The 18,538-nt window shown below is 37.0% G+C and overlaps 1 protein-coding gene across 9 annotated transcripts in view; it reads right to left on the minus strand.

The window, feature by feature from the left end:
• Positions 1 to 1,094: 1,094 nt before the first annotated feature.
• The window catches only part of FGD4 (FYVE, RhoGEF and PH domain containing 4), a 214,644-nt gene continuing 197,200 nt past the window's right edge, over positions 1,095 to 18,538 (minus strand). For 8 of the 9 annotated variants that reach the window (XM_077870511.1, XM_077870517.1, XM_077870515.1 and 5 more), the window contains 3 exons: positions 14,247 to 14,387; positions 10,756 to 10,896; positions 3,778 to 9,440 (listed from right to left, as the gene is read on the minus strand). In XM_077870511.1, coding sequence (XP_077726637.1) covers positions 9,183 to 9,440; positions 10,756 to 10,896; positions 14,247 to 14,387 — 540 coding nt within the window. In that variant the 3' untranslated portion in view covers positions 3,778 to 9,182. Of the gene's footprint in view, positions 1,396 to 3,777; positions 9,441 to 10,755; positions 10,897 to 14,246; positions 14,388 to 18,538 lie in introns of those variants that run through there. The other variant, XM_077870512.1, reaches the window with a different exon arrangement.

Raw genomic sequence — 18,538 nt, forward strand, 5'->3', positions numbered from 1 at the left:
AAAAACAAGAAAACAACAACAAAAAAACAATGCAACAGATCAATGAAACCAGGAGCTGGTTCTTTGAAAAAAATAATAAAATCAATAAATCTCTAGCCAGACTTATCAAAAGGAAAAGATAAGGGGGGCAGCCCGGGTGGTGCAGCAGTTTAGTGCCTCCTGCAGCCCAGGGCGTGATCCTGGAGACCCTGGATTGAGTCCCACGTCAGGCTCTCTGCATGGCACCTGCTTCTCCCTCTGCCTGTGTCTCTGCCTCTCTCTCTCTGTGTCTCTATGAATAAATAAATAAAATCTTTAAAAAAAAAAAAAAGGAAAAGATAAGGGTCCCAAACAAATGCAATAAAAAATAAAAGGGAGAAGAAATAGGGTGCACCTGGGTAGTTCAGTCAGTTAAGCATCTGCCTTTGGCTCAGGTCATGATCCCAGGGTCCTGGCATCAAGTTCCACATCAAGCTCCCTGATAAGTGGGGAGTCTGCTTCTTCCTCTCCCTCTGCCCCTTTCCCCACTCATACTTTCTCTCTTGTTCACTCTCTAATAAATAGATAAAATCTTAAAAAAATAAAAAAGAGAAGAAATAACACCACAGAAATACAATTATGAGAGAATATTATGAAAAACTATATGCCAACAAACTGGACAACTGAGAAAGAAATGGATATGTTTCTACAAATGTATGAACTACCAAAACTGAAACAGGAAGAAATAGAAAATTTGAACAAATTAATAACCAGCAAAGAAATGGAATCAGTAATCAAATATCTCCCAACAAACAAAAGTCCAGGGCCAGATGGCTTCCTAGAGGAATCCTACCAAACATTTAGAGAAGAGTTAATACCTCTTCTCAAACTGTTCCAAAAAATAGAAATGGAAGGAAAACTTCCAAACTCATTCTATGGGGCCAGCCTTCCTCTGATTCCAAAACCAGATAAAGATTCCACTAAAAAAAAAAAGATAATTACAGGCCAATATCCTTAATGCACATGGGTACAAAAATTCTCAACAAAATACTAGCAAATTGAACTCAATAGTACAGTAGAAGAATCACTCACCACTCACCAATCAAGTGGGATTTATTCCAGGACTGCAAGTGTGGTTCAATATTCACAAATCATTGTGATACAGGACATTAATAAGAAAAAGGATTAGAACCATATGATCCTTTCAATAGATGTAGAAAAAACATTTGACAAAGTACAGCATCCATTCATGATAAAAACTCTCAACAAAGTAGGGACAGATGGAACATACCTCAACATCATAAAGGCCATGTATCAAAAGACCCACAGCTAATATCCTCAATGGTGGAAAACAGAGTCTTTCCTCTATAGTCTTGTTCCAGGCCAAGACAGGGATGCCCACTTTCACCACTCTTTTTTAACATAGTACTGGAAGTCCTATCCTCAGCAATCAGACAACAAAAAGAAAGAAAAGACATTCAGATCAGCAAGGAAGAAATCAAACTTCCACTATTCAAATGACATGATACTCTATGTAGAAAAGACTCCACACCAAAACATTGCTAGAATACACAAATTCAGTAAAGCTGCAGAATATAAAACCAATGTACAGAAATCTGTAACACTCCTATACAATAATGAAGCAGTAGAAAAAGAAATCAAGGAATTGATCCCATTTACAATTGCACCAAAACCCGTAAGATACTTAGGAATAAACCTAACCAAGGTTGTAAAAGACCTGTACTCTGAAAACTATAAAACACTGGTGAGGGGCAGCCCCGGGTGGCTCAGTGGTTTAGTGCTGCCTTCAGCCCAGGGCGTGATCCTGAAGAACCAGGATCGAGTTTCACGTCGGGCTCCCTACATGGAGCCTGCTTCTCTCTCTGCCTGTGTCTCTGCCTCTCTCTCTGTCATGAATAAATAAATAAAATCTTTAAAAAAAAATTAAAAATCATACCACCCATTAATTCTATTTCTGGGCATTTACCCAAAGAAAAATAAAACAGTAATTTTAAGAGATGTATGTTGTTTATTGCAGTATTTACAATAGCCAAGATATGGAAGAGGCTAAGTGTCTATCAATAAAGATGTGGCATATATAAATATAATAAAATGTATTTTGCCATAAAAGATAAACCTTGGGGTGCCTCGGTGGCTCAGTTGGTTAAGTGTCCAAGTCTTGATTTCAGCTCAGGTCCTGATCTCAGGGTCATGAGATGGAGCCCCACATTGGGCTCTGTGCTTAGTGAAGAGTCTGCTTGGGATTGAGCCCCACATTGGGCTCCCTGTTCAGCAGAGAGTCTGCTTCTCTCTCTCTCTCTCTGCTGCTCCCCTAGCTTGTGCTTGCTTTCTGTCAAATACATAAATAAAATCTTTAAAAAGTACAGCATAGGGAATATAGTTAATAATAATGTAATAATTTTGTATGATGGCAGATGGTAACTCCACTTATCCTGGTAAACATTTTGTAACATATAAAATTGTTGAATCATTATATTGTAAACCTCAAAGCAATATTATTTGTCAACTATGGTTCAATTAAAAATAAAACATTATGTGAATGCCTCATATGGGCCAGGCAATATACTAAAATATCATCTAAGTACCACAACATTTCAAGAGTTAGTGTCTAAAGTCACAAAAAGTGGCAGAGTCAGGGACTTCTAGCCAGTTGTCTACAGTTCTCAGTATAAGCTGCTACTTCAAAGAATGGTTTGGAATATCAACATTACCCGAGACCCCGTATCATCACAGACAGGCTAAATCAGAAGCTGTATTTTAACACAATCCCTGCATGATTCCTATATACATTAGTTTGAGCAGCTCTGAGTTCTGCCACACTGGCTCTCTCCACCATATTTCTACTCTGGTACATGAGGTGGACTCAAACATGTCATGTTGACGAGCCAAGGACAACCTTTATTATTTTTAAAAAAAAATTTTTTTTATTTATTTATGATAGTCACACACAGAGAGAGAGAGAGGCAGACTCCATGCACCAGGAGCCCGACGTGGGATTCGATCCCGGGTCTCCAGGATCGCGCCCTGGGCCAAAGGCAGGTGCTAAACCGCTGCGCCGCCCAGGGATCCCAGGACAACCTTTATTTTTAAGGGATTCTTCAGCTGATGCTAATTGTTTTGAAGAACCAATTAATTAATTCATTAAGGCTTGAAGGAGGCTATTACCTTCTAAAAAGGATTAGCTGTGGAAATATTTCTCTCTGAAATCATACTATTCACACATTCCTTTTTGGGGTATCTTTTATATTTTAAATCAAAAGCCAAGAAGGTAACTGTATGAAACCCAGTGACATATTCCATAAGATACTATTTACCTATATAGTGTTTTATAGTCACCAAGTGCATTTTTCATATTTCTTGGAATGACCATAAGAGTTTATTATTGGGACTCAGGTAAATTGTCTAAGGTCACATTAATAGATATTAGCAGAATTAAGACTCAAATACGGTTCCTTTGCCTTCCATTTCCATATCTGTTTCACTGCATAAGACTGAACAATGGAGGCAAACGCCATAGCATAGCAAAGCAGTCATTTCTTGGAGAATAGAGCAGCACTGTTTTCACGGTTCCTGCAGATCTAGCCCTGGAGTTAACAAAGGGAGATTCTACTCCTGGGGAACCCTGGTGTCTGTCATTGCTTTATTCTTGAAAGAGGTTCAAGAGGTTCCACAGGTTTCGGTGGGGACTGGGGGTGGGAAGGAGCATTGGCACTCTACTGGAGTAACTTCTCTCTGAGACAACCAAAATCATTGCGAACATCTACAATCCCAGCTGAAATAACATTTCAGTCTTTAGAATTCATTTAAGGATGTATTTATTTACAAGATACAAATGCTTAATATTTAATAGGAATTAAAGTGCTTAATTTTACAATGTTTCCAATTCTATGCCTTTATGACCAAATATACATATGTTACACAATATATACACTATATGCAAGTATTTTACATTCTTATAGCTAGAAAAGAATTACTTTTTGTGTACACTTTTTCACATTGGAGTTAACTCTAAAATTCTGGTAACATACCTTCTCAAACTGATCAGTGAACAATTCCAAAACCCAGATAACACTTATTCAAAAATATCAGTCAATTGTCACTCACAAAATAAAATGCTAGTTTGGTTAAAAAAAAAAAAAAACAGTTTTATATACAGACATGATTGCTAATGAATGGAGACCCCCAGGTGATACATTCCAACATCCACGTAATGTGTAATATATAATGCAATTCTGTTACCGTAATGGTCCCCACAGACTATTTCTTTCCAAACTGATATACATATATATTAATATATATATATATATCTTACTTTATGTATTTGGTATTCACTTATTAAAATATGCTACAATGAGATTTCTTGATTTAATTTCTCACTAAATCTACCATAACAAATTTTAGGAAGAAGTATACCATCATGTAATTCTTAGTGACCCCAACGAGTTAAAAACTATCTTGTAGAAGCCATGTGCTAGTTCATCTCAAAACACAGAAAAGGTACTGCATTCTGCCAAATGCACAGTCCAAAAAGTGGAAAACAATGATTGACTTTAGAGGAATTTTTTACCTCAGTAAACAGTGCAGAAAATGGCCCATTAGAATGAAAGATTTTAAGCCTAAAGGAAAAAGTAACTAATGGAGAAAGGCCTGGGTGCCTTTCCCATCAGTTTACAATTACAAAGATTTCTATTTTATAGTTCATATTCCTTCTTCAGTTTAAGTTTTTTTCTCTTGTCTTAACATATACTGTTCTGATCTCAAGATCAGCAGTCTCCTTCTGTTTACCCTTGTTTATTTCAGTTCCTAATTTTTTTATTCCTCTTTACTGTATCAGTAAGAAAGTAATCTTCTCACAAAAACATGATTACGGGGCACACATAAGAATGAATTGTACTAAAAATCCATGTAAATAATTTATGTTAAAATATTTAAGTTAAAAAGAACAGTGTCTATAAAAATTTCATTCCTATGGAAAAACAGAATTGGAAATCAACAATGTTTTTACATATCTACATATATGCATAAATTCACAGAAAGGGTTTTAAAAGTCTAGTGGTCTTTATATATCATACTCATATTTTCTAAATCTGAAGAATCTATAGTAGATAGTAATATGAAAATAAAAAGCAATTTGATTCTACTAAAATTGGATGAGAATGAAGAAGTAACACGATCCACTACAGGTGTCAATACAGTTCTATAGAATAAGAACTGGTTAGCCACAGTTTTTATATTAATACATTCTTGAAGAATACAAAATTGAAGAACGAAGACATTAAGACATTCTTGCCTTTTGAATTAATTTTAGCTTATAAATACCATGTGCTTAATCTTAGACCCGCTAACATGAACATCATACGATGTAGGAAATTTTAATTTTTTGTTCTGCATTATAGCAAGGATACCTGAAAAAAAAAAAAAAAAAACCTTTGTTCCTTAGAGTTTATTTGCTTCTGTTGGTGCCTTTTCATCTGGATATATCTAGTCCAGAAAGATCATTATTTGAGTTAGCACAGACAATATTCTCAGAATAAGAACTTAAGGCTTTAAATATAATCAGAAATGGGATCTAAAATTTGAAGGGGAAAAAAGAAACCCACCCTGTTTCCACAAAGTAGACAACAAAGAGTAAAACAGAATTGGGAACTCGCAAAAGTATTTTTGATATAAGGGTTTTAAAAGGCATCAATGAATCTTTACCAACCCTGCAGTACTATGAAGTTTGTAGTTTATCTACTTATGACTACGACAAGTACTCTTTTAAAAAATCCAAATGTGTACCTATATATTGGGACAGGGTACACTTAAAAGATTAGTTCTTGTAAAAAGTTTAGTAATTTCTTAGGTTGGAGTTTGTTTTTGTTTTTTTTTTTTTTTAATTTTTTTTATTGGGATAGGTCACCCAGTGAAGGTAAGTACACCAACCTGTTTGTTGTATTAAGCTTCATGGAAAATGAAATGCAGCTTGATAAAGTAGTGCAGATGTGCTTATTCTCTCATCATCCATACCCTTTGCAAAAGGAAAAATGCTTTTGACAGTTATTTGAATCCAAGGAATAATGCCCCTCTTCTCTTCCCTGTACTCAGCAATTTGAGTTATAGTATCACTTCTAAAAGTTAATTCTCTATATCCTTGTGGCTAGGGGCATTCATATTAAAATTTCAGTATAAAAACATACCCTGAAGAATTTTTATTGCTTGCATACATGATGGCATTGTCGATGCCATTATTACAAAAGTGGCTGGTGGCATTTTTCATTATTGAGTCCCACTTAAAACCTGGAGATAAGTCTGCACTACATTTCATACTTAACATACCGAATGGTAGACTTTCAATAAAAGCTAAATTTAAGCTTAAAAAATTGGAATGTTTTGTAATGAATAGCAGTTTTTATCAAAGAATTTTTTTTTTTTTTTTAAGTTTGGAGGAAGGGCACTTTAAAGATGACTTGGAAAGCACCAAATTAGGGAAAATAAAAAATGAAATCTATATGGAATGTTGGTTTTAATAGGAAAGGAATCAAAAATTTTTTTTAATGTTCAATTTGTCTTGAGTGCTCAGATGTCTCAGATACCACAAAATACTAGGGCTCTTGAAACCAATCACACTTTGAGGTCTTTTGGTTTAGTTGGATATTTTTACTAAATGCCTAAGAGTATTCTCTTGCCTTTCTCCAAATAAAAGCATTAGTGATTCTTTAAGAGAAACAGGTAAGGCTGCTTCATTGCTTCTCTTTGTGCTTGTCTAAAGAATAAGGGGTGGACCATGAAGATGGTACCTGGATAACCACAAAGCCTCTTCTAGTACTAGTATTTCTTTTTTTTTTTTTTTAATTAAACATGTTAAAAGCATGAAAATATTCTTTTTATGTATTCTTTTGATAATCTAAATTAAATGACATTGATATTTATTGAGCCAAAACTTGAGTGTATCCATGTTACTCCCATTTCTGGAGAACAATTTATGATCAGGAAAGTGTAGTCTTCTCACTATTCCAAAGAGTTTTAAAAAATAATCCGGCCCGTAAATCTTCTAAACTGGCCCACTGCTCTATCCATATGTACAAAAGTCATTCTACATTTTTATTGCTCCTCTTTTCTTGTGATTAAGACACTAATGCATCATCTATAGCTATAGTGTAACCATCTCAAAAGCCACCCTGAATATATATGTTGTACATACATACACACCACCCCTCAAACCACTGGCAACTAGAAAAGAGAAGTAATGTAACATTTCTTTCAGTCTATCCCTGATTTGATAGGGCCTAAGAAGCTACACCTTTATCTGACTCCAAATATTTGGTTTAATATTAATGATCATGGCTGGCATTCCTTTTACAGAGGAAGGCAATCTAATTGTGTCAGCCATAATTAGTTTACCTTCTCATTTGGAGTGGGGGGAAAAAAAGGAGAGACTTCAAATATTTCTTAAAATAACAGGCCTGAATGAATGTGTGGCGGTCTCAAATTCTGAGCTAATCCATTCTACATTTAAGGTATAGTTCTCAAAGGCCAAGATAGTGAGGTTGTTCTTGTGGATTTCTAGCAAACTTAGGCATTTAAAAGTGACAATGTTTGGGGTATAGCAGGGTAAAATGGGGAAAAAAAATCTAATTTGAGAAAAAGATGAGGTTAAATAGTCAACTTAATGTGAGATTTTAATCACAACCACCATATAATGAAGAGCAGCCCTGGGACAAGAAACCATATTTTGACTATTAAACATTCCCCAGATGACAGGGGGAAAAATGCTCAGACTCTCTTTAAACATCTCATACCTCCCAAACCTGCCATGAAGATATTGCTTTTCATTATTGTGTTTCCCCTCCTCTTCTTCACTGAGGTGGTGTAAAGAGTTGAGCATAAAGTTCCTCTAATAGCTATTTACCTGCCCCTCAAACACAGTTTATCACATGTGAATTTCGTTTCCCATCTGACGAAGGAATAGGCCCACACAGTTATCTTAAGTGTTAATTAGATATAGTCCTCATTTAACTATGCTTAACAGTCTTATGGAAAAGAAAAACATTACAATAAATGTAGTTTCCATACATCCCAGTTCTGTATAACGTCAGGTATCTTGTACAGTTTAGGTTTCTGTGAATGTTTTTGCACATGCTCATATTAAATGCTGCGACAACTGCAGGATTGTGAAAGGTAAAATAACTTGTGTGACTTCGACCATCCCAGTGGCCAAAATGTACTTTATCTCAGGATAATCAAGACTGAAGCATTAATTAAACCCTCATTATATATTTAAATAGGTATTATTAGCACCTTCAAAGAGAGGCACTGTTTTAAATAGGCACAGAACGAAAAAATAGTACTTTAAAAATACTGTTGGAACTAATATCCCATGCCACATAAATTACTGCTTTTTCTTATTATAAAAATATCAATACCTTTAGATGTCAATCAATTAAACAGAAATCACCAAAAACATTTCTGAAGTTTAGAACAATGTTCAATTCCAAGATAAAACATGCTTTATATTTAAAAAATAAATTAGAGACAAATATGAACCTAAAGCTGAAGAGAAAAGCATGTATAATATAATTATATTCATATTTAATACTATATATACATACTTCCTATATACTTGAGATATTTTATTCTTAGGAATATTTCTACAAAAACAAGTATCTTTTCCTAATAAGTTGAAAGTCTGAACACCAACAATTTGTCCTTTTTGTTTTAAAAGAACATATATTATTTATGCAGCTTGAGCTTTATAAACTAAATTAAATAAGTTAATACAATAGCCTAAACTGTCCCTGTATTTTTTTATTTTTTTATTTTACCATGGATCTATTTTGGCAACATGGAGGTATATCTTTAAAACTGTTACAAGTCCTACCTGTGAAGGAGAAGACATAGAAGGACCTTAGATGGATGTGGCCCATTCTAACCTGATCATGATAGAATCCATTGATACCGTTTTCTTCAAGACAAAAGTACATATGCAAGGAATAGCTCATTAAAAAATGCTCCATTTTCACATTATTTCAAACTTTTATCGGTAGAATGGCTCTGCACATCAGTTTCACTTAAGAGTACAGAAACATAGGAAAATAGTCCCCCAAAAGATGCATTTATGAGCCTATGTTTTTCAACATAAAGTGCTAAGAGATGAATAAGGAGGGCTGGGAATGTCTTAAGCTGTAAATCTTGAGACCCCACATCATGGGTGGTCCTGGAGTTCAGCATTCTGATTTTTTCTTAGATTCAGGATGATCATCCAAGGTGGCAGGATGCTTGTTGGGACCGTCTGGTGTCTCACCTGTGACAGCTAAAAAGATGATTTTCAGCCACTTCTGTTTCAGTTCCTCACTGTCTGCAGCAAAGCTGTGTACAGACTTGGACTGGGTCAGTTTGAAACTGTGTGGCAGGTCTGCACTCCTTGGCATATCGTCCACGACATAGCCCAGGAGTGGAATGGTGGCCTGCGCTCGGACGTCCTAAGGAAAAAAACATGGAACACAGGAGTGTGAGATGTATGAGCTTGCTACCCGTGGCCCCTGTGACCTGGCTCCCACTAAACCTTGTTCCCTACCACTGCTCCACAGTCTCACACTGTGAGCTCTCTGTGGACAGAGACAGTGATCCAGTGCTGAGCGTACTGCCTAGATACGAGGCCACTGCAGATGCTGGCTGAACGAATGAATGAATTCAGTGAGGAGTCTGATTTTCCCTCTCCCCCTGCTCATGCTCTTCTCTCTCTCTCAAATAAATAAAGGCTTAAAAAAAATTTAAAAAACGGTTTAAAAAATCAATTTAAATAGGGAACCCTGGGTGGCGCAGCGGTTTAGCGCCTGCCTTTGGCCCAGGGCGCGATCCTGGAGACCCGGGATCGAGTCCCACATCAGGCTCCCGGTGCATGGAGCCTGCTTCTCCCTCTGCCTATGTCTCTGCCTCTCTCTCTCTCTTTCTCTCTCTCTCTGTGACTATCATAAATAAATAAAAATTAAAAAAAAAAAAAATCAATTTAAATAAACTTGAATTTTAGTTACTAATTATTATTATTATTTTTAAAGTTTTTATTTATTTATGATAGTCACAGAGAGAGAGAGAGAGAGAGGCAGAGACACAGGCAGAGGGAGAAGCAGGCTCCATGCACCGGGAGCCCGACGTGGGATTCGATCCCGGGTCTCCAGGATCGCGCCCTGGGCCAAAGGCAGGCGCTAAACCGCTGCGCCATCCAGGGATCCCACTAATTATTATTATTATTTGTTTTACTAATTTTTTTTCAATTGTAGTGAAAGACAATGCAACTGTCTGAGCTCTCTTGTTCTGGAGAGGAATAATAGAAGGATTCTGAGTTCGTGTCTTTTTTTTTTTTTTTTTTTTCTTTTAAAGATTTTATTCATTCATTCAAGAGAGGCACACACACACACACACACACACACAGAGATAGAGGGAGAGGCAGGCTCCATGCAGGGAGCCCAAAGTGGGACTCGATCCTGGGTCTCCAAGATCAGGCCCTGGGCTGAAGGCGGCGCTAAACCGCTGAGCCACCTGGGCTGCCCTCTTTTCTTTTTTTTAAAAAAAATATTTTATTTATTTATTCGTGAGAGACACAGAGAGAGAGGCAAAGACACAGGCAGAGGGAAAAGCAGGCTCCCTGCAGGAAGCCCGACGTGGGACTTGATCCCTGAACCCCAGGATCACACCCAGAGCCAAAGGCAGATGCTCAACCACTGAGCCATTCAGGTATCCCTGAGTTCATGTCTATTGGCCTCCCTCTTTCCCCTCAGAAAGATACAGTGTAGATACCTGCGGGGCACCGTACATGTACAGCACAAGAGGGTCTTGTTTGGGGATCACACACCAAGCTTTCTGCCAAGGTTTTGACTTCTCCATATATTGAAGAAAGCTGCACACTATGCTGTTCCCAGATACTTCTGCTGATTCAATCTAGAAAAATATAATGGAAAGGGCATGAGAGAAAGAATACAAAACGAAGCAGGTAGAGAAGTGATTCACCCTAGGGAACATTCATAAAGCACAATATATTCATATAAAATGTCTCTTGGGAATGCCCCCAAAGGGGCCATCTGCAATTATTTATTTATTTATTTATTTATTTATTTATTTATTTATTTATTTACATTTTTAAAAAAATTTATTTATTTACGATAGTCACACACAGAGAGAGAGAGAGAGAGAGAGAGAGAGAGAGGCAGAGACACAGGCAGAGAGAGAAGCAGGCTCCATGCACCGGGAGCCCGACGTGGTATTTGATCCCGGGTCTCCAGGATCGTGCCCTGAGCCAAAGGCAGGCGCCAAACCGCTGCGCCACCCAGGGATCCCTGCAATTTATTATTTAAATACTCATCTAGATCTTCCATGAGGAAAGGAAAATATAAGTGAATTTTAACTATTACCAGACTGCAAGTTAAACATTTAGTGGCTGCTTGCTATGCAGGTGCTTTTCTTAGTCCACTATTGTGTTATTATTTAATTTACTCCTCATACCAATACTAGGAAGGTACCACTTTCATTATCTATGAGATTCAGAGATGAAATAACTTTCTCTAGATCATACATTTAGGAACCAGCATTCTAGGCTTCAACTGGGTAACAGTGCAGTAGCAAATGTATATGATACATGTATCATATACATATGTATGTGTGTATATATATATCAATGTATATCAATACAATATTAATATATACATGTATGTATGTATCATATTTATGTTTATATATATATAATTGGCTAAAAAGGGGACAAAACCACTCGACTAAATGGTAGATTTATTATACACATTATAATATAGACATTATATACATTATGGGAAGCAAGTGGTCTGCTTCTGTTCTCCATGGCTCAAATCCTCAGGGTACTGCTACTTAATGCCATCCACCAAACAGTGCTGGTTCAGACTTGTTTGCTACCCATTCAAGATAAAGCACAGAGAATAAGAGCAAGCACTTAGAAACTTTTAGAGCAATCTGGCTTTGTGATGACACACAAGCAACATGATTATGTATCTTACAAAAGTATTGAGCTGTGGTGGTTTGGAAATAAAACTGGCCCTTCCTCACAGATAGTTTAAGAAGCACTGTCTGGCAAACTATGGCCCACCAGCCTGTTTTTGCATGGCCTATGAGTTAAGAATAGTTTTTATAGATGAACATTTAAAATTGACCTGATGACAGGGAACACTAACTTTGGACTCCAATTAAAGAAAATGTTATCTCCCCCATCCACCAAGAATTCCAGTCTTATTACCATATTATAAAAAATTATACTAAGCTTATTATTGAATTTTGTCAAAGACTGAAAATGTTTTCTTTCTTGTTAGAAAAGTAATATTCTCAGTTTTTACTCTTGGCCTGCACAGACTAAAATAGTTTCTCTCTGACCCTTTTTGTTTTTAAAGAGTTTATTTATTCATCAGAGAGAGAGAGAGAGAGAGAGAGAGAGAGAGACGGAGAGAGAGGCAGAGACACAGGCAGAGGGAGAAGCAGGCTCCATGCAGGGAGCCCGATGTGGGACTCGATCCCGGGTCTCCAGGATCAAGCCCTGGGTGAAGGCAGCACTAAACTGCTGAGCCACCAGGGCTGCCCTCTCTCTGACCCTTTATCAGAAAACCTTTTTGACTCTTGGTCTAGAGCACGTAACAAACTAGTTGGCATAAAGCCAGTTTCAAGTATGTACGCATATGTGTGTACATGTACTCATATACATATCATTTTCTATTTATGGACTTCATGATATAAATGTGTTAACCTGGTAATTTGTCCCCCGAGTATAGATTTTTTTGAGAAAACTACCTAGGGTTTTTTATTTCATAGATATAGCCTGAAACTCTTCCCTTAAAACAAGTTATTTGACTCATTATATTATGCCAGTTTCATCACTTGCTTGTGTTAAGTCTTGAGGCTGTATTCCTGGGAGCCAGTGAAATGTAAGCATGTCTTTCCACCTTCCCTGCCAGAGAAAGCCCCTTTTTGGTCTGCCTACAAAAGCAACATATACCCTAGAAGAATTCAGAGTTATACTTTTAGCTTGTCAGCCTATACTTTAACCTTAAATGGATGCTGAAGTTTATGATTCTTTTTCAGTTAACAGAAATGATCTTTGTATGCTTACACTGTGTAGATGCTCAATAAATGTGTATTCTTAATAAACCATGGAAATTCTTTAATATTTATTTATTTATTTAAAAAAAGATTCTATTTACCTATTCATGAGAGACACAGAGAGAGAGGCAGAGACACAGGCAGAGGGAGAAGCAGGCTCCATGCAGGGAGCCCAGTGTGGGACTAGATCCAGGGACTCCAGGATCATGCCCTGAGCCACCCAGGCATCCCAAACCATGGAAATTCTTAATAAACAAAGTATGTCTCTGACTTTAGATACATAGAATTCTGGTCATGAGCCCATTCTTCAAAGACTTTCCAGGCTATGTTGAACTTTCTGAGATAAAGGCCTTATTACATAATTTATTCTTTATGTTAATATCTTTCAGTGTAAAACTCATTCAGATACAAGCTGCATTATAGTTCCTGGGCTTGGGAGGTCCTGACTTTAGTCTAAAAACATGGGTCAAATTCATTTGCAAGATGTATCAATGATATTTTAATGCAGTTACCAGATTATTGTCACTGGCTATTAAATGATGCTTTTAATGCAGTAAGTTGGTAGACTTTTTCAGGTAACAAAGTAATACTTTATTTTTTATTTTTTTAAAGATTTTACTTATTTATTCATAGAGACACAGAGAGAGAGGGAGAGAGAGGCAGAGGCACAGGCAGAGGGAGAAGGAGGCTCCATGCAGGGAGCCCGACGCGGGACTTGATCCAGGGTCCCCAGGATCAAACCCTGGGCTGCAGGCGGCGCTAAACCGCTGTGCCACTAGGGCTGCCCCAAAGTAATACTTTAATATGAATTTTAAGACGGTAGTTTTTGAAGCCAGTAAGGTAAAACTGACAGAAAAGCTTTCCTATTAAAAAATATAAGCTGGGCATTAGAAGAGACAATACTCTAATATTTGACTATAGCCACCTTCAGAAAACCAATGTATTTCACTCTCAAATGCATGTTGATTTAATATAGCACTATTGCTCTACACAACTGAATATAATCCCAAAATTCAGCCTGACAGGACAAATGTATGAATCTTGCTTGTTCTTCAAATTTGTTAAATATTAAGAGAAATCAGAAAATATGCTATTTGTATTATTCAGGGTTAAAAGACAATTCTACATTCCTTCCATAAAAATTTAAAAGTTATCAAGCATTTAATATTGCATACCTCTAAAATTCCTTTTCTTTTTTTTTCTTCACTATCTGTGAATCCACTTATTATTTGATAACAGTCTTTACAAACTTTGTTCAATTTTCCACCATCATACTCAAGTTGAGCTTTGTAATCAGAACACTTCCAACAAACCACCTTAAATTAAAAAAAAAAAAGAGTAAATAATCATAAAGATTTGAGCAATCATCACTTATAGTAATAAATAAGAGTTAAATATTTAACACAAACTTCTACTAGACTAAGAATACTCTGTGAACATTAGGAGTATATGTCATGGTATTTCATACTCTTGGTGATGGGCTCTGCTTGTTCACCCTTGTCCTCGCTCTAAAGGCAGGAGGTCTTCAAAGACTTGGTTCAGACTTTTACCTTTCATACCTCTAGATGTTTCAATATGCTCCCAAAATGAATTCATGATCTCGATCTTCTCTGCCCTCAGATTTCTCTTGATTCCATCCCACCCTTCCCAACCTGTTCCCTTCTAGTGCTCCCTATTGCAGAAAATAGCACAGCCATCTAACCAGTCAAGATAAGTTAGGAATCTAGGAGTCATCATCCTCAACACCTCCTTCTATTTTACCCCCCAAAGAGTCACCTCATTACAAAGTCCCGCTGAATTTATCTCCTGGATATTTTTTTTTAATCTGTTCATTTTTCTACATCTTCCTTCCAAGTCCGGGCTATCAGTTTTGTACTTTGGACTATTACAGTCTCATGACTGGTCCTTGTAGTATTCTTACTGGAATTCTTACTGGAGCATTCTCCAGCCTCTATTTTTACTTCCCTCCGAGATATATTTCAAACAGCACCAGATGCTGTCTTAAACATGCTAATCTGATAGGTTTCTCCTCTATATAAAATCCTTAAAGTTTTCCTTTTTCTCTTGGATAAAGAACAGATTCTTCCCCATGGCCCACGACATCTATATAATCTGCCCCTCTTCCTCTCTGTATTCCCTGTAACACTGGCTTCACAGAGCCCCTGAAATACTATACTCCTTTCCTCTCATCTCTGCTTCAGTGAATTAACTCTTGTTCATCCTTCAGATGTTAACTCAAATTCCACTTCTTCAAAGAAGACTCCTCCAACTTCCAGAATAGAGCACCATCTCTTGTCACTATGCTACTGAAGTTCCCTTACTTTTCTTGATGCACTGATTAGTTTTTAATCATACACTTGTGTGATTATTCGGCTTATGTGTGTAACCCTCACTGGGCTGTAAGCTCTATGAGAGATTGTCCTTGTATATTTTGCTCATAAAGCACCCAATGAACATTTATAGAATGCCAATGAATGAATGAGTATAATGCAAATGCATGCTATTTCTTAATGAGTGGCATTTTTTTCTGATTATTATAAAATACTTGTTAAAAAAAAAAAAAAACCCTTCCAGTTTAAAAAATTATCTTTTTGGCCATAGCAACTTCTTACTAGATGTCTCCTGAGGCAAAGGAAACAAAAGCAAAAATAAACCATCAGGAATTCATCAAAATAAAAACCTTCTGCACAGTGAAGGAAACAATCAACAAAACTAAACGCAACCTACTGAAAGGGAAAAAATATTTGCAAATGACATATCTGTTAAAGATATATCTGACATATCCAAAATGTATAAGACTTCTAAAACTCAACACCCCAAAAATGAATAATCCAACTTAAAAATGGGCAGAGACATGAATAGTCATTTTTCCAAGGAAGACATACAGATGGCCAACAGACTCATGAAAAGATGCTCGATATCACTCATCATCAGGGAAATGTAAATCAAAACTGTGATGAGATTCCACCTTACTCTTGTTTCTTGTATTGTTACGTTTAGCCATTCTGACAACAGGTGTTGGCGAGGATGTGAGAAAGGAACTCTCTTGCACTACTGGTGGGAATGCAAACTCTAGAAAACAGTATGGAGGTTTCTCAAAAAGTTAAAATAGAACTACCCTATGAACCACCACTGCACTACTAGGTATTTACCCAAAGAATACAAAAATACTAATTCAAAGGGATACATGCATCCAATGTTTATAGGGATCATTATCTACAGTAACCAAACTATGCAAAGTGCCCAATTTTTCATTGACTGATAAATGGATAAAGAAGATGTCTATATACGCAATGGAATATTAGCCATCAAAAAGAATGAAATCTTGCCAATTGCAATAACATGGATGGGGCTAGAGCATATTACGCTAGGCAAAATGAGTCAAAGAATAACCAATACCATATGATTTAACTCATATGTGGAATCTAAGAAACAAAACAGATGAGCATAGGGAAAACATAAGAGCGAGGGCCACACCAAGAAACAGTTTCTTAGCTATAGAGAACTGATGATTACCGAAGGGGAGGTGGGGGGGAAGGGTTAAATAGGTGATGGGGATCAAGGAGTCCCTTGCTGTAATAAGCACCGGGTGTTGTATGGAGGTGCTGAATCACAATATTGTACACCTGAAACTAATATTACACTGTATGTAAGATAAAATCTTTAAAAAAAATTATCTTCTTACTTCTAGAAGCATATTGTTCTCCAATTTGTAGTAGACCAACTATTTACAGACATATAAATGATAGTAAAACTTTTAGTTTAGGTTCACAGCATGTAAATTCATGATAAAGAACTATTCATTGCTTTCTCATAATTACAATGAAATTACTATAGAATTTGGTATTAGGCATGCCTGCATCGGTACATTCATATCAGGTACTATCTTATTTATTTTCAAGTCATATTATTTGGTAATCCACATTCAAACACATTTTTGTTTACTAAAGGTAAGTCTATCAGTCAATACCTGAAATCATTTCAAGCAAACTCAGTGACAGACAACAAAAAGTCTTACCCTGAAGGGAAAAAAAAAGTTGGTCACTCTCAAATTTAATTACAAAACTGTTTCACTGAGAGAAAACTTAGGACTAAAATGGAAGAGATCTGCAGTAAGAGAATAATCTAAAAGAACTATCAATAAGAATTGTTGCACTTCGGCATCCCAATATTATATTAAATCACAGCATTGCAATGACTATCCTTCTCGGTTTACTTGTTACTTTTTTTTTTTTTAATTTTTATTTATTTATGATAGTCACAGAAAGAGAGAGAGAGAGAGGTGCAGAGACACAGGCAGAGGGAGAAGCAGGCTCCATGCACCGGGAGCCCGATGTGGGACTCGATCCCGGGTCTCCAGGATCACACCCTGGGCCAAAGGCAGGCGCCAAACCGCTGCGCCACCCAGGGATCCCTACTTGTTACTTTTTAAGAAGAAAGTATATCACCTTCAACTTGGTTTACAAGGCCATCCAAAACCTGTTATAGCTTTCCTGCTTCATTTCATGCCTTGTTTCTCCTCATGCTTTCTATATGAAACAACTCAAATCTTTGCCAGTAAATGGACTGTGTGTCCCTTTACACACATAACCATAAATCTCCTCTAACGGGCACAGAGCAGTCCACAACTATTCTTCATGGAGGCTCACACCCCTGCCCAGAGACAACTATTTCATACTGAGCCCTCTTTCTTGAATCTCCCCTCATTCCTCTTTCTTCTTTTGTTCAGCTATGACTCTTCCTCATACTTCAATGACAACATGATATCATACTGAAAATTTTCTACCACAAAATAAAAAACACACCCACATCTGCACCCATCATTTCCTTTTCCCTTTTCGTTATAATGGCGAGAAGTTTCCCTCTCTCATCAAAAGCCTGAACTTCTTCTTATGCTATATGTTCCTTTCTTTTTTTTCTCAAAGACATGAACTCCTTTAGTTATTATTTACCTCTATTTCTTTTTTCTTTAAGATTCTATTTATTTATTCACGACACACACACACACACAGAGAGAGAGAGAGAGAGAGAGAGGCAGAGACACAGGCAGAGGGAGAAGCAGGTTCCATGCAGGGAGCCTGACATGGGACTCGATCCCGGGTCTCCAGGATCACGCCCTGGGCTGAAGGTGGTGCTAAACCGCCGAGCCACCTGGGCTGCCCCTTCTATTTCTTATGCCACAGTTCCCGCTTACTCATTGGGTTCCAGCCTCATGACCTCTGGCATCTCAAGAGCAGATCTAACTTTCTCCTATCTCAGGGCTTCTGACATACAGACCCACTAAACACCTTTCCCACTTCCCTTGGCATGGTTAACTCTTCCTCATCTTTAGACACCAGCTTAAATATCAACCCTTCAGATGGGTCTCCCTCTCCCTCTCCCCTTCTTTCTTTTCTTTTTCTCTTCTTTCTCTTTCTCTTCTTTCTTTCTTTCTTTCTTTCTTTCTTTCTTTCTTTCTTTCTTTCTT

This window comes from Canis aureus, chromosome 25 (assembly GCF_053574225.1).
Source record: "Canis aureus isolate CA01 chromosome 25, VMU_Caureus_v.1.0, whole genome shotgun sequence".
Taxonomy (NCBI): Eukaryota; Metazoa; Chordata; class Mammalia; order Carnivora; family Canidae; genus Canis; species Canis aureus.